This window comes from Mustelus asterias, chromosome 4 (genome assembly GCF_964213995.1).
Source record: "Mustelus asterias chromosome 4, sMusAst1.hap1.1, whole genome shotgun sequence".
NCBI classification, from domain to species: domain Eukaryota; kingdom Metazoa; phylum Chordata; class Chondrichthyes; order Carcharhiniformes; family Triakidae; genus Mustelus; species Mustelus asterias.
Window position 1 is genome coordinate 81,563,996 of NC_135804.1, and position 14,246 is coordinate 81,578,241.

The window sequence follows — 14,246 nt, forward strand, 5'->3', positions numbered from 1 at the left end:
GCATCTCAGGGCCAGTGAGATGAACAGGGTGGCACCGGAACAGTGCCATCTGCAAGTCAGCCGGGGCCCTCCAGGTCCCAGCTACCCAGGGGACTGCCTGACGGAACCTCACCCAGGGAGCTGTGAGGAAATGGAAGCACCCCCAACCCTTACCTCCTTACGCCAGTTCAAGGCTGCCATGCCTGGTTGCAACTTTTAAATGCCTGTTCTGATTAGTCTCAAAATTACATCACGCCAAAGGGCACCACAGGCAACAGGCAACTGGGCGTGCATCAGAGCTGGATACCTCCACCTCCGATGTGCATCCTGGGGTAGCACCTGGAAGAAGCAGTAGACAGCACAAAGTTAGAAACTTGTAGTTCACTAGAGAGGTTTGGAAAGAGCAGAGAATGACGGATTATTATCATTAGCTGCGTAGACCCAGCACCACCACAATCCCTCACTTGGGCCAGCATCCCCACTTGTGGGATCTGGCAACCCCACACAATCCATGGTGCCATGCGTGGCCCAATTAGGGTTGTGTGAGATTCCCATCATGAGAAATGCTGGCACAGATTATGCAGGTCGGTGGACAAGGCTCTTCCTCTTTCTCAGCCTGGCAGTGACAAGCCCTGCTTCTCCTTCTCCTCATCACCTAATGGCTGTGAACATAGCTTTGCCTGCTCCACCCAAGATCCACTCGTACTCATCTCTGCAGAAACATTGAACAATGAATGCACATCGGGCTGTAATGGTCACTTTCGATCCGCAAGCGAGGGAGTCATTGTGAAGCCCATGGGTTGCTTTCATCCCAGCCACATTTCTGCTTGCAGTGATATCACTGCCTTAAGGAGGACCAGTACGGCCCTCCTCTCACATCCCCCACCCCCGTACACACCTACCCCCCCGTCCCTCACACAGGTGCCACAGTCATGACAGGGCTTGCACTAATGTTATGACAGTTTTTGGCGTGGGGTAGGGTGTGAATACAAAGCTTGAACCTGACAGAAGCAAGGTTTGGAGGTGTTGGGGCCATAATGCTTATGCATTTTGGCTGCTGCTCCTTTACAATTGGATCTTTTTGACTCTCACAATGTCCTAAAACAGGGACAAAAGTGTCTACAATCCTTTAATTGACATTTTCCTGTTCCTAACAGCCATTTTGGAGAGTGAAAGCTGTGCTTTCCACTCCATTTAGTTAAGCAGAAATTGGTCCCAATTGGTCCAAAAGTGTATTTGTCAACTCCTCCTCCCACAAGCCTGAGAGTCTCCCCCAGTGATTCTTCTTTTTCGACAGCATCATTGGATCCATTTAGAAAATGGTGGTGCTAAGGTTTTATTCTGAGACCAACTTCCAGCTCCCTCCCACCCTGATGACCGAGGTCCATCCCATTGTACTGGAAGAGCTTCATTTGAAGGTTTCCCTCTCTCCAACCACTCTCCTTTCTCCTCCTCTAATCCTTAATCCCATAGTCATTGTTGTTGATATCCCTGTCTCCCCCTCGGAACTGTTTGAGGTTGAACTTGTTTTGACTAAGATGGGAGGAGTGTATAGTTTAACCAGCCCCACTACTCCACAGTCTCACCATTAGTGTAAATGTTTATTTCACTCTCCAAACTGGCCAATCGTTTACCTTTGCTTATGCTAGATCCAGAGTAAAATATACTTTAACCAGGCTTTTTTTCAATAAACTCAGAAGATGTGATTTATTTTGAAACAAAACCTCCATTTTAAACCGGGCTGTAAAACTGGTTGACATGCAATATATAATTCAGAAATTTAAAATTCCAACACGCACAAAAAAACAAAAGTCAAATACGGTCTGTGCAAAGGTTGGTATAAGGAATCATTTTATGAAAAGAGATAATATTCAAAAAGGGCTTGTGCTGGTGATCTGGTGTTCTTGCAAGTTAAGATGGGAATGCTGGACACAGTACTTTAGAAGTCCTTTCAAAAGGATCTTCAGTGAAACACTGGGTGTGACTTTTTAGGCCCTTCCCCTGGCAGGGGGAAATATCCAAAGCACACATTGAGTAAAAAAAAATCATGTTCAGATATAACTTCTCCCAGGCTAGGTATTTTTAGCCAATCAGCAAGAGCCCACAACCTAGCAACAGCAGTTTTTATTTCATTTCAACCCAAGTAAACAAAATTACTCTTATTTCCCAAAGTGCCTAGCTGCTTATTCACCTGAAGTTGTATGATTTCTCAGAAGAAGCAGCTTGCTCACAGACCAAAGTGAATTTTTCACCTATTTTTAAAAAAAACCTCAAGAGAGTGTCCAAATATTTCAATGCCTTTTAAACATTTTGCAGATATTAATTCCTAACAATGTCTTGATGCTCCATATTGACAGGACTCCTTCCCATCTTGAGGCCCATTACATTGTGACATATTAAGATCCCCCCCACCTGCCATGAGACCATCAGAGCCCCGAGCCCCCACGTTCATTCATCGACAAGATGCAGGTGCCTGTCCAGTATCAAGCCACCAATCCCCAGTACTGAGTAGTGTGAGGGACTGACCATGCCTTGCACACTATGCTGGATATAACTGTCACGACTGACAGTTATGTCCAGCATATGCCCCACTATACCCCATCCACAGTCATGTGTATCTGTGCTCTCTTCTCCAGTTAACCCCACCCCAACCATTTGTCTTTGAGCACTCTTCCCTGAGGTCCATTGCCACATCCTTCCCACCTCATCACATCCACAGCCACCCACCCCACCCCAAGTCAAACCTATGCCTTGCCATCCCACCCCATGCCCCACATTCTGCCTGAGCAGCCTTGGGACTGAGTCAGAGCAGCAGCAACCGCAGTGCAGTGAAAGGTAAACGGGCGCTGCACTGGCGGGAATTGGACCTTTGTCCGCACTTGCAATTTTCCAGTCCTGCCTGACATGATGTAGCTGCAGATGGGAAGATATGGTTTAAAACTAATTGGAGAGCTTAATTTTCTTCATTTAACCTATCAAATTAGATTCTCAATTTGTAGACCACATTTTGATATCCCCTCAATTTCAATCAAATTCCTCTCTCTACTATTTTGAGGGAGGCAGTTTATTTTACACATGTTAATGCTTCTTTTATGACACTGGAGAAATGAGGTTGATACTAGATGTTAACTATCACATTCCAATACTTAAACCCTAACTAGTTAAAAGTACGTTCACACCTTGCAATGTAGGTGCAGCTGAACTGGCATCAGTTGATCTTTAGGGCTTAGCAATGAGAGTACTTGGAGGAGAAAGATGATCAACCTAACTCTATCTGTCCTCAAAACCCCTTTGATTGAGATTAATTAAGTTTGAACAAGAGCTCAGTTATGGTAATCAGCTGCCTTCAAGTTTTGAATGTTACCAAGAACTTACTGTTCCTCTGAACTGGGCAGGTGCAGAGCTTTGCTATTATAACACTCTGACATGTCCCCATTGTCAAACCTGTAGCAGTACACTATGATCACAATATCGTTAACAAATGGAAGTACGACATGCAATCTGCAATAGCAACCCTTCCTATCGCAGATTAATCTATTAACAGTAGAGTTTCTGGGAGCTTGGACGTCATTATGACCTGATTGAACAGGGTTACACCCCTTGAAAATTGCATTAAGACCTTGAGTTCTGAGTGTGGAGCAGTCAGTAGCTGGTGAGAAGCTGAATTGTCCTCAATCAGGGTTCTGTGACAGGACAAAAGTTTGAAACTCCTGGACAAGAAGCAGAAGAATTGTTCATCATTGTTTAAAGATGGACAAGAGAAAATTAGCTTTGGTTTTCTCATGGAATGACCATCAAACACACCCTCCAGAGGACAGGGTGAGTATTTTGTTGGAACGTGATAGTAAACTCGTGTAAAACTCTGAGAGGTGCCAATCATTTGGGAATTTTGGTAGTCGTGAATTTCAGAGTCTCTCAGTTCAGGAGATTTCTGAAACAGAAGGGAAAATCAGTTCGGTCCAGCATTCTGATTTCCTTGTTTTACTTGCTGTTCCATTTTAAAGTATACAATACCAGTTCGGAACAGCATTTTTATTTCCACATTTTTAGTGGTGTTCCGTTTTAAAGTATACAAGAACAATTCAGACCAGTATTCTTATTTCCTCCATTTGGGATACAAACATCTGATTGCTGCTAAATGGAGAGCAACATAATTGGCCGGATTCTCCGTCCTCACCCAGAGCCAGGATTCCCTGATCCTGCTGCACTGAATGGAGATTTGGTTTACCAACAAATCCTCTGTTCTCACTAACAGCAGGATGTGACCGGCTGGAGATCCATTCCACCCAGCATTTCTGTCATGGGTGAAAACTGTATTTTCTGTTTGAGTTTCAGTCTGAGAAAGTCTAATTTCTGGCTTGTCCATTTCCTCTATTTCCCCCCAGGCTGTCACCAATGGACATGAGGGTGAAAGAGACGAGAATGTGGAGCGAGGAAACTGGTCCTCGAAGGCTGACTACTTGCTCTCAATGATCGGTTATGCAGTGGGTCTGGGCAATGTCTGGAGATTCCCTTACCTGGCTTACAAAAATGGAGGAGGTAAGCATAGAACCATAGAATCCCTACAGTGTACAAACAGGCCATTCAGCCCATCGAGCCTGCACTGACAACAATCCCACCCAGACCCTGTTCCCGTAACTCCATGTATTTACCTGCTAATCCCCCTGACACTAAGGACAATTTAGCATGGCCAATCAACCTAACCTGCACATCTTTGGACTGTGGGAGGAAACCAAAAAGCACAGAGGAAACCTACGCAAACACAGAGAGAAAGTGCAAACTCCACACAGACAGGCACCCATGGTTGGAAGCGAACCAGGCTCCCTGGTGCTCAGAGGCAGCAGTGCTAAGCACTGTACCACTATACTGCCAAAAACACCCTGGGCTCGGCCAGGATTTGAACCCGGGGCCTCTCGCATTCTAATGCTATTACCCGAAGCGAGAATCATACCCCTAGACCAACGAGCCAATTACCAATGTATTGAAATCTAAAATATAGGGCAGAAAAAGTGGAAATAAAGTGAATACTTGACAGACGAACGTAAAAGCACCAAAATATCAAGGGATCATTGGGTAAATGTAGTGTTGAAAACCGTTCATGTCAGGGTTGATTAATCGTGGAGCAGTAAAATGCTCAGTGATCATGAATTCTCTTGCTGACTTTAGCAGAGTGAGTGGGTGAGGCCAATTTAGCTGGGAGACAAAGGGAAACTCATTAATTCAAAGAAATATTGCAATTGTTCCTTTGAACTGAGCTGACACTCACTGATTTATTACTTTTTACTAACTTTGAATCGTTTGAGGTAGTGACCTTTCCCAATTAAATTGAACAATGAGTTGAGCTAAAGAGGAAAAGGCAGCATACCAATTAGAAGTACTCTCTGCAGAGTGGGAGTCTCTTAATCACAGTTGGAATTTGAAAATACTTGTGGTCGTACACAAAGGTGGCTTGCATTGCAAATATTTTGCCGCAGTATTTCAATGCGTCAATAACTTTAGAGTGGAAATCAAGATTAAAATTGACTCCAAAGCAAGGTGAAATTATTATCTTGGGATGTTTTATTTTGTTAAAGCAACAATATAATTGCAAGTTGTTGTTGTAAAAGTAAATTTTCACTTCTCGGCATAAAAGCACTTACATTTAATGAAAAAGACTTGACACCTTTCACTACCTCAGGACATCTCAAAACATTTCAGAGTCGATCAGTTACTGTTGCAGGAAAAGACAGAAATCAATTTGTGCACAGCAAGCTCCCAAAAAGAACAGAAATGGGATAAAGAAAAGTAGCTAATTTACATACAAACGGAGCAGAATTAGACCATTCAGCCCCTCGAGCTTGTTCTACCATCCAATGAGATCATGGCTGATCTGTTTGTGGTCTCAACTCCACAGTCTGTCTGCCACGCTAACCTTTGAAATCACCTCTTTTAGTGATAACAGTTGAAGGGCAAATATTGGCAAGGTATCCAGCAGTACTTCACTGCCATTGAGTCTTTTATGTCGGAGGGTGGACAGAGGTTCTGTTTAACACCTCACCCAAAAGACAAGTCCGATGGTACAGCTCTCAATTAGCACTGCACTGAAGTGAAAGACCAGACTGTGTAATGTGCAAATTTGTTGGCACTTTGTATTGGCATTGCTTGTTGCCCTTCACACAAAACAGAGATATTTTCTGCAAGAACGTATTCTGATTCCATCAATCACAGTGTTCAGCTTCTTGCGCAGTTGAGTGTCGGTTAATAATCGAGGGGGGGGGGGGGACGGGCGTGGCATCACGGTGGCACAGTGGTGCACTGCTACCTCACAGCACAATGGTCCCAAGTTTGATTGTGCCCTTGGGTGCCTGTCTGTGTGGAGCTTGCATGTTTTCCCCGTGTCTGCGTGGGTTTCATCCGGGTTCTCTGGTTTCCTCCCACAGTGCAGGTTCGGTGGATTGGCCATGGTAAAAATGTGGGGTTACAGGGATAGGGTAAAGGCCTGAGCAGGATGTTCTTTTGGGGAATCAGTGCAGACTCAATGGGCTAAGTGGCCTCCTTGTGCATGTAGGGATTCTATGGTTCTAATACTGAACTTTCAATAACATGATGTATCAAAAAATTATTTTTTCTTAATCATTGTTACTGAAATGCTAATGAACTTGAAAGTGTGCTCAGGTTTGAAGTGTGCTCCATTGGTAGCAATGGGAAAATTACATTTAATATAGGCTGCAATCAGTTCATTATTTAATTGAGCAGAAAATAAAACATTGGTTGCCCAAATGTTTAAACGCTTGTTGAAGAGTAATCAAATTATTACTTCAGGCAAACTATGTTCTCGTGAGATTTTTAAAAATAAAATGGCTTCATATGCTGACTGATTCCTTTGATGAATAAAAGAAATAAACCAATCATTAACCTGTATTGATTATGGAAGAATTGCACTGGAAAATCCTTTGTACTGATTAAGATAAAAAGAAAGAGACTTTTTCAAACGGAATGGATTCAAAGTGATCTAGGCTTTAGGCAGAGTTTAAGCCAGTTTAACCAGAGGCTAAATCAAATAAGATTACACAGCGATTTGGAGAAATGTGGTGTGTAAATTTTGAATCACGGTGCAAAGATATGTTGTACTGATTGACCTAAGTGAAGCTGATCATTGACGATTGCTCTATGTGTTCACTCATTGTGTAATAAAACTAAATAACAGTGTTTCAAATTTCATCTCAGCAAGTGTTTGCGTTCAGTTTTGAAGAAATTGAAGCTTATAGGTTAAAAGATACAAACATAACATTGAAATCACACAACGGCAATGTTGCTGCTCATGAACATTGTAAATGTAAATACTGGGCAGTGTGAATCAATGCCTACATAATAAACTGTTCAGACAATGTAGAGGAGAACCTGACATCACTGAACCTGAAAAAATACTTGTGGCTAACTTGAATTGGCAATATTTCATTTGGCATAAATACTCTGACTTTCCGTGCCATCCTTGGTGCATACCACTTGGTTCATTGCTGTGCAGGCTTTCATGTGTCAGGAGGAATATTTTGTCATAGTCGCCCCTTATGAGTTTGAGTTTTCTTCTTCAATCTCTGCCCATCATGGGCAGATAGCTGACTCTGTTTTCATAAAACCTGCCATGATCTGTGTTTCTTATTGTGTTGCCTTGCCATCCTTGCCTCTTACCCCATTGTGGTGTCTGCTTGTGGCTTCTGAATCAATAGTGCTGGTTACAAAATTCCTCTGGATAATTCACTCCTGTCACTGCTTGTTGCCGTGACACATCCAAATCATCGCCTTCTTTAAATGTGAAACTCTACATCCAATGTGGAGCTTCACTTTCAACTTAACTCTGCAGCAATGGAATTATGCAATCAGTTCAGTTTTTATGAAAACATTAACATGGCCTAGCAAGGTTATGCTTTGAAGGCTTTTCAAAGCCTTGATGAATAAATATCAGACATTGTTATTGTGCTGGATAAGTTATGGATTAAAAGCAAATTACTTTGGATGCTGGAAAACTGAAGTAAAAACAGAAAATGCTGGATAAATTCACCAGGTGTGACTGCATCTATGGAGAGAGAAAAAGTTAACGGGGAGATTCTCCAAAAAGTGCTGAATTGGTGAGATAACTGGTCTAGATCACGACTGTTTTTTCTGTACAACTTCAGACCCGAATCTCCCCACTCTGTGCAATGCAGAGGTCACAATTGTGAATATCATTAAAAACCTGGGGGGGCGGTGGGGCAGACCCTATTTGCGCCAGAGTCTGACCACTCTGGAACTCTGTGCATGTGCAGTGGTGCCGATCTGTCGGTCTCCCTGTTTGCTGGCCAGCTCGATCGCTGGACAATCTCCCCACCCCCCTCACCCCCCACGATATCCCTAGGTCAGGCACCCCCGGATGGGAGGCAGATCACCCCGGCAGACCACCACCCCCCCAACCCCCCCCCCCCCCCGATTGCTGGCCTCCCTCCAGCACAGACCAATCCCCATGCAGAGTGGCAGCGGGACCCTCCAACTCCACCCATTGCCCCAGGCCTCCCCACAATAGATCCTGCCCCGTTGGCACTGCCCGTTGCCCAGTGGGCAGTGCCAAGGTGCCCCCTGGATATAGGCTCTTTGCCCCTTGGTCAGTGCCAGGGGGCACAGGCTGGCACTACCAGGGGGCACCACCCCCCCGCCACCTGACCCCCCCCGGGGGGCTCCGATTGCCCATCCCTTCACTCTGGCAGGGTCTCCCGCTAGTTCCCTGAATGTGGGGAGCTACTGTAAACCCCGCCGGAGTGAAGTACTCCGGGCGGGGTAGGAGATGCTATCGGGTCCGGCACGTAAAATAGATTTAAAATACATTAAAAACAGATTTAAATGACTTACTTCTCTTCCCGCCTGTTTACAGCGTGGTCCCGACTGCGACTATTCCCTGGCTCTGGGAGACGCTTATGCATCGGGAATGCATGCACGAATCCCGCAAAATGGCTGACACGCAATTCTCCAGACCGGACCCGCCAGAAAATTTGAGGGTCACAATGGGAGAACTGCCCCCAACATTTCGGGTCTAAGTGTCCTTTTACAGTATTGAGTTCCACGTTTTCTGTTTTTATCTAAGTTATGGGTAACTGGCAAACATTTTCCCATGGAGTTCGTGGAAGGGTAACATAGGGGAAGTAATAGGAAGTACATACTAAGATGGAGTCAGCAGAGTGCAGTTCTTGCAGCAGCGCTGAAGGCCCTCTCCTGTTGTTTTCTTTTGTTCCACTTCTTAAAGACATCTTTGAGTAAACGTTAAAAAAGTTTAAAGTTACAGAAATCTTTGGCCTGTGATGGGATCTTCTGGTCAGTGATTTTGATGAATCATCATGATGACATTGGGGAGAAAAAAACAATTCAAATTGTAAAACAGAAAATCCGATTAGCTGCCTGGTCATTTCATTAAGAAGGTAAGTCAAAGTCTCTTCCTGAGGCATTGTCCTCTGTGGACATTGGATCAAATCCCAGCTGGAGGAATTCCAAGTATAATAATAGAAGCTTTGTCAATTTAAACTCGAGGAGGTTTGTACCTATCGCAAATTAATCTTCTTTTCAATTAAATTCAGATTTAGCTATGCTTTTAATTTTCAGTTAATGTTTGGGAACCTGTGTTGCTGTTTAAATTGTCTTTTTTCTTTGCCTTTCAGGATACTCTGCATTTGGATTTTTTTTCTTTCTAACTTGTACTAGCTGGCACCTGTTTGAAGTCAGATAAAGGACAAACAAAGAACAATACAGCACAGGAACAGGCCCTTCGGCCCTCCAAGCCCATGCCGCTCCCTGGTCCAAACTAGACCATTCTTTTGTATCCCTCCATTCCCACTCCGTTCATGTGGCTATCTAGATAAGCTGTGGGCATGACCTTCATACTGCGCCCAGTGTCAAATCCATGGGTGGAATTTTGTGGCTTTGGCATAGTGATGGTTGGGCTGTTGAGTCCATTTGTCTTTGGTGGGACTGGAAGATTCCGCTGGCAGGAAAGGCTGTAAAATCTGCAGCATGTGAAAAACTCCTGTTGGAAAGCCCTCACTCTATTCTGCTTCCAGGTTACAGAGAAGGAAAAACCAATAAAACTCAATAAAGACTGGTACTGGTACAAACTGCAGTTCCATTTTAACATGTACCAACCAGTACCATTTCCAAATGTTATTGTTTTTTGCTTCTGGGTGATTCCCTTAAAGCCATAGGATCCTGAAGTGCAGAAGGAGGCCATTCAGCTCATCAAGTCTGCACCGACCACAATCCCACCCTGGCCCTATTGCCATAACCCCATACATGTACCCTAGCTAGTCCCCCTGACATAAGGGGCAATTTACCATGGCCAAGCCACCTAACCCACACATCTTTGGACTGTGGGAGGAAACCGCAGCACCTGGAGTAAACCCACGCAGGCATAAGGAGAATGTGCAAACCCCACACAGACAGTGACCCGAGGTCAGAAATGAACCCGAGACCCTGGAGCTGAGAAGCAGCAGTACTAGTCATTATGCCACCATGATGCCAAATTCTCCAATCTTGTTCACCCGGCTCCTGCTGCCAGTGAGAATGGAGAATTTGGCGCTTAGCCAAAACTTCATTCCCTGCAGCAGGACCAGAGAATCTCAGCCGCGGGGGAGGGCGGAGAATTCTGACCCCTCTTTATATTGTGGAAGGGGTGGGGGGCAGGGAGAAGAAGAAAAGAAAGAAATATTCTATGATGCAATCAAAGATGAACAGAGTTAAATGGATTTCTGAGTCTCCACACTGAACATACACAAACAAATCTCGCCAGTCCAAAAGGGAAACATTCTCATTCAATTTCCTTTGCTGTATTTTCTAGGTGCGTTTCTCATTCCCTATGTGGTCATGTTGATATTCGCAGGGATGCCTCTGTTTTTCCTCGAATGCTCTTTTGGGCAGTTTGCCAGTCGTGGACCTGTTGCAGTGTGGAAAGCTGTGCCAATCCTACAAGGTTAATGTTTATTTAACAACACAAGCTCAGCAACAGTTTAAATGAATAATGGTGCTTAAGGCATATTGACCCAGAACTTGCTGGCAAAGTACCAGCAGCTTTAATTGTTCAGGGGCTTATTTACGTGGAAATCATTCAGCAGTTTTCAGTGAGGAAGAAAAACCCCCTGTGTTACAAATCATCATGAGTTGCAGCAGCCAATGTCTTGCTCTCCTCAGCAGGCTGTGAGTTTAGTGAGATTGCTGCATTTGTAAACTAATTATCCACTAAAATGGCCATAGAAAGTTATTTACCCCTTTAAAGAGGATATTTTGTCCACTCAACCTCTCCACCCAGCCAAGTAACATTTAACACTGCAGAATCTCATTCCTGCAACTAGTAAATCGTTCTGAGTTGTTTTTAAAATATAACATTTTTGTTCTTTCTTCCTTTTCCTTTCCATCTTAATTTTCCTTCTCTCCATTTTATTCCCTCATTTTATTTCTCTTCCTCTACCTAATTTGACTTCAGTTCATCTTATTTCCTTTCCCATCAGTTGTTCCATTCTCAATCCTTAAATCTCATTGAGTTAAAGCGTGGAATTGCTGGTCCCAGCATGGCAGCAGAATGGTTAACATTGCTGCCTCACAGCTCCAAGGAGCTGGGTTCAATTCCAGCCTTGGGTGACCGTCTGTGTGGAATTTGCACTTTCTCCCTGTGTCTGCCTGGGTTTCCTCCAGGTGCTCTGGTTTCATAGAGTTGTACAGTGCAGAAAAGGCCCATTGAATCTGCACTGACAACTGCTAGCGAAGGCACGCTAATCCCATTTTCCAGCACTTGTCCCAAATCCTTGAATGTTATGACATTTCAAGTGCTCATCCAAGTATTTTTAAAGGTTGTAAGGTTTCTTGCCTCCACTACCTTCCCAGGCTGTGCATTCCAGATTCCCACCACCCTCTGAGTGAAAAAGATTTTCTCCAATCCCCTCTGAATCCCCTGTCCCTTAGCCTAAAACTAGGCCCCCTCGTGATTGACCCCTCAAGCAAGGGAACAGCTGCTTCCTATTCACCCTGCCCAAACCCCTCATAATCTTTTACACCTAATCATGTCCCCCCTCAGCCTCCTCTGTTCTAAACAAAACAATCCAAGCCTATCCAATAAACTTTAAATTCTCCATCCCAGGAACATCCTGGTGAATTCCGTCTGTACCCCTATCACAGGTGACCAAAACTGCACACAGGACTCCAACTGTGGCCTAACCAATGCTCTGTATCACTTCAACATTACTTCCTTGCTCTTGTGCTCTATGCCATGACTGATGAAATCAAGTGTTCCATATGCCCTTCTTAACTATCCTATTCACCTGCTCTGCCACCTTCAGGGATCTGTAAATAATTACCCCAAGGTTCCTCTGAGCTACCCAGTGCCCTGCCATTCATTAAATATCCCTCATCTTGTTTCTTCTTCCAAAGTACCTCACACTTATCAGGGTTAAATGCCCATCTGGCCAACCCATCTATATCTTTCTGTAATTTACAACCATTTTCTTCACTATTAACCACCTACCAATCATGGTGTTGTCTGCAGACTTGCTTAACATTCCCCCACATTTTCATTTATACCATTTATGTTTCCATACCAACCTCTCTCTCTATAGGCTCTAAAATGTAACTGACTGATGCCAGTAGTACCTCATCATCTATGTCATACATATCCCATCTATTAACCCTTCGGGCGGATTACACCTCCCCCCAGATATACTGTCCTACATTCTAACAGCAACATGGGCCATAATTTCCTCGCCGTGACAATCAGTGTTGGATTGCCACTCCCTGCCAAATTACTGATGTCAATTTTCTTCTGAGCCTGTCTTGCTTGACTTTCCAATTCAGGTCAGGCAAGATCCAGGCAGCAATGCTCGTCCCCAAGGTCCAGCTCCAGTGAATTGAAGGTGCCCACACCCCCCCTCACTTGAGAGAGAGAGAGAGTGTCTAATACATGACTGGCTGGTGTCAGTGGTACTTCATCCTCTATATCCTAGCTGTTAGCCCCTTTATACTAGATTTACAATCTGGTCTGTTGTACATTTTGTAAATGCAGGTACAGACAGTAAAGAGACAGACACAGCAGGAAAAATGTTTTCTTCCCTCAGTTCAAGTGTAGCCAGATATTAGACCCAACTTTCTGCCTGTCTTTCCATTATTGATTTTGACAGTGTTCAGGTGGACAGCAATTGAAAGTTAATGGGTACCATAACTATATTTCTGCTGGTCACGGATTGCCTGATGCCAGCAGTCAATCAGTTATAAGGCCACTTATTTTGTGAAAATCTAGTTGTAGGAACCAACTGTAAAATTCAAGAAATGGGGAGAACATTCACCACGTAACCTTCAGGTGTGGGATGCCTAACCAGCAATCAAAGCTAGTAACTTGGGGAAAAATGATGCTGGAGAAATTTTGAGCTTGTACTATTGTGTACCCAGGAGAAGAAGGATTTTGGTCGTCATGCAGTAAAATGCTGGGGGCCAAAACAATGAGAGCCAATGGGTTGTCATCATTTGAAGCACGCTTCTGATCATGTGACCAGGAAACTCCAATCCACCGTCCCAGCTACAGCAGGAGAGACTGCCTGCCTGCCTCCTGTTTGATTAGCTTGCTGGCATTTACTATGTGATGCACTCGTAAACAATGCCCACTTGACTCAGGGAGGGGGGAGGGGGAGGGGGGGGGGGGGGCAAGAGGCTGCCAGCACTTTTAAACTGTGATTCCACAAACCAGTTAAGAAAGAGCTTCCAAAACTGTGGGCCATGATCCAGGGTGGGGCCGTGAAGTCTGAAGCAGCAAAACTGTTGTGGAGCTCAGAGTGACCTGGACAGCTGCAAAGTCCCTTTAATGGTTTGTGTTTTTGTTTAATGCTGAACGTGTTCTAATCGATAGATCTTTCAGGATTGGATGCTGCTGCCAAAAAATGCAGCTTAAACACTTCATATCACGCTTAACCATTGAGGTCCCATACAAACCCCTACACCCTTACCCCCAGCCCAGCCCTGCCCAACGACTCTCCTTGACACAAATGTCCCCTCTCACGTCATGCAAAGTCTGGCTCATCAAAATGGTTACCCCGGGAAAAATGTTTGGGAAGCTTTTAGTTAAGAACATGATATAAGTGAGGGGGGAAAGCTCACCCCTCTGACAGTGGTTGGAATATTCTAACCCAACGTTCTCCTTCAATCCATTTAAAGGTGTGGGCATCACCATGGTCCTCGTGTCAACATTTGTGGGCATTTACTACAACTGCATCATCGCCTACAGCCTATACTATCTG

General features: G+C 44.4%; 2 protein-coding genes across 2 annotated transcripts in view; both read left to right on the forward strand.

Moving 5' to 3' along the window:
* Positions 1 to 3,638: 3,638 nt before the first annotated feature.
* LOC144492813 (sodium- and chloride-dependent neutral and basic amino acid transporter B(0+)-like) overlaps positions 3,639 to 14,246 on the forward strand; it is a 315,961-nt gene continuing 305,353 nt past the window's right edge. Inside the window, exon 1 of the mRNA XM_078211282.1 lies at positions 3,639 to 3,798. Within this exon, the coding sequence (XP_078067408.1) occupies positions 3,730 to 3,798 (69 nt within the window). The 5' untranslated portion in view covers positions 3,639 to 3,729. The remainder of the gene's footprint in view (positions 3,799 to 14,246) is intronic.
* LOC144492425 (sodium- and chloride-dependent neutral and basic amino acid transporter B(0+)-like) overlaps positions 4,118 to 14,246 on the forward strand; it is a 47,322-nt gene continuing 37,193 nt past the window's right edge. The window contains exons 1-3 of the mRNA XM_078210434.1: positions 4,118 to 4,201; positions 4,365 to 4,518; positions 10,811 to 10,942. Coding sequence (XP_078066560.1) covers positions 4,118 to 4,201; positions 4,365 to 4,518; positions 10,811 to 10,942 — 370 coding nt within the window. The remainder of the gene's footprint in view (positions 4,202 to 4,364; positions 4,519 to 10,810; positions 10,943 to 14,246) is intronic.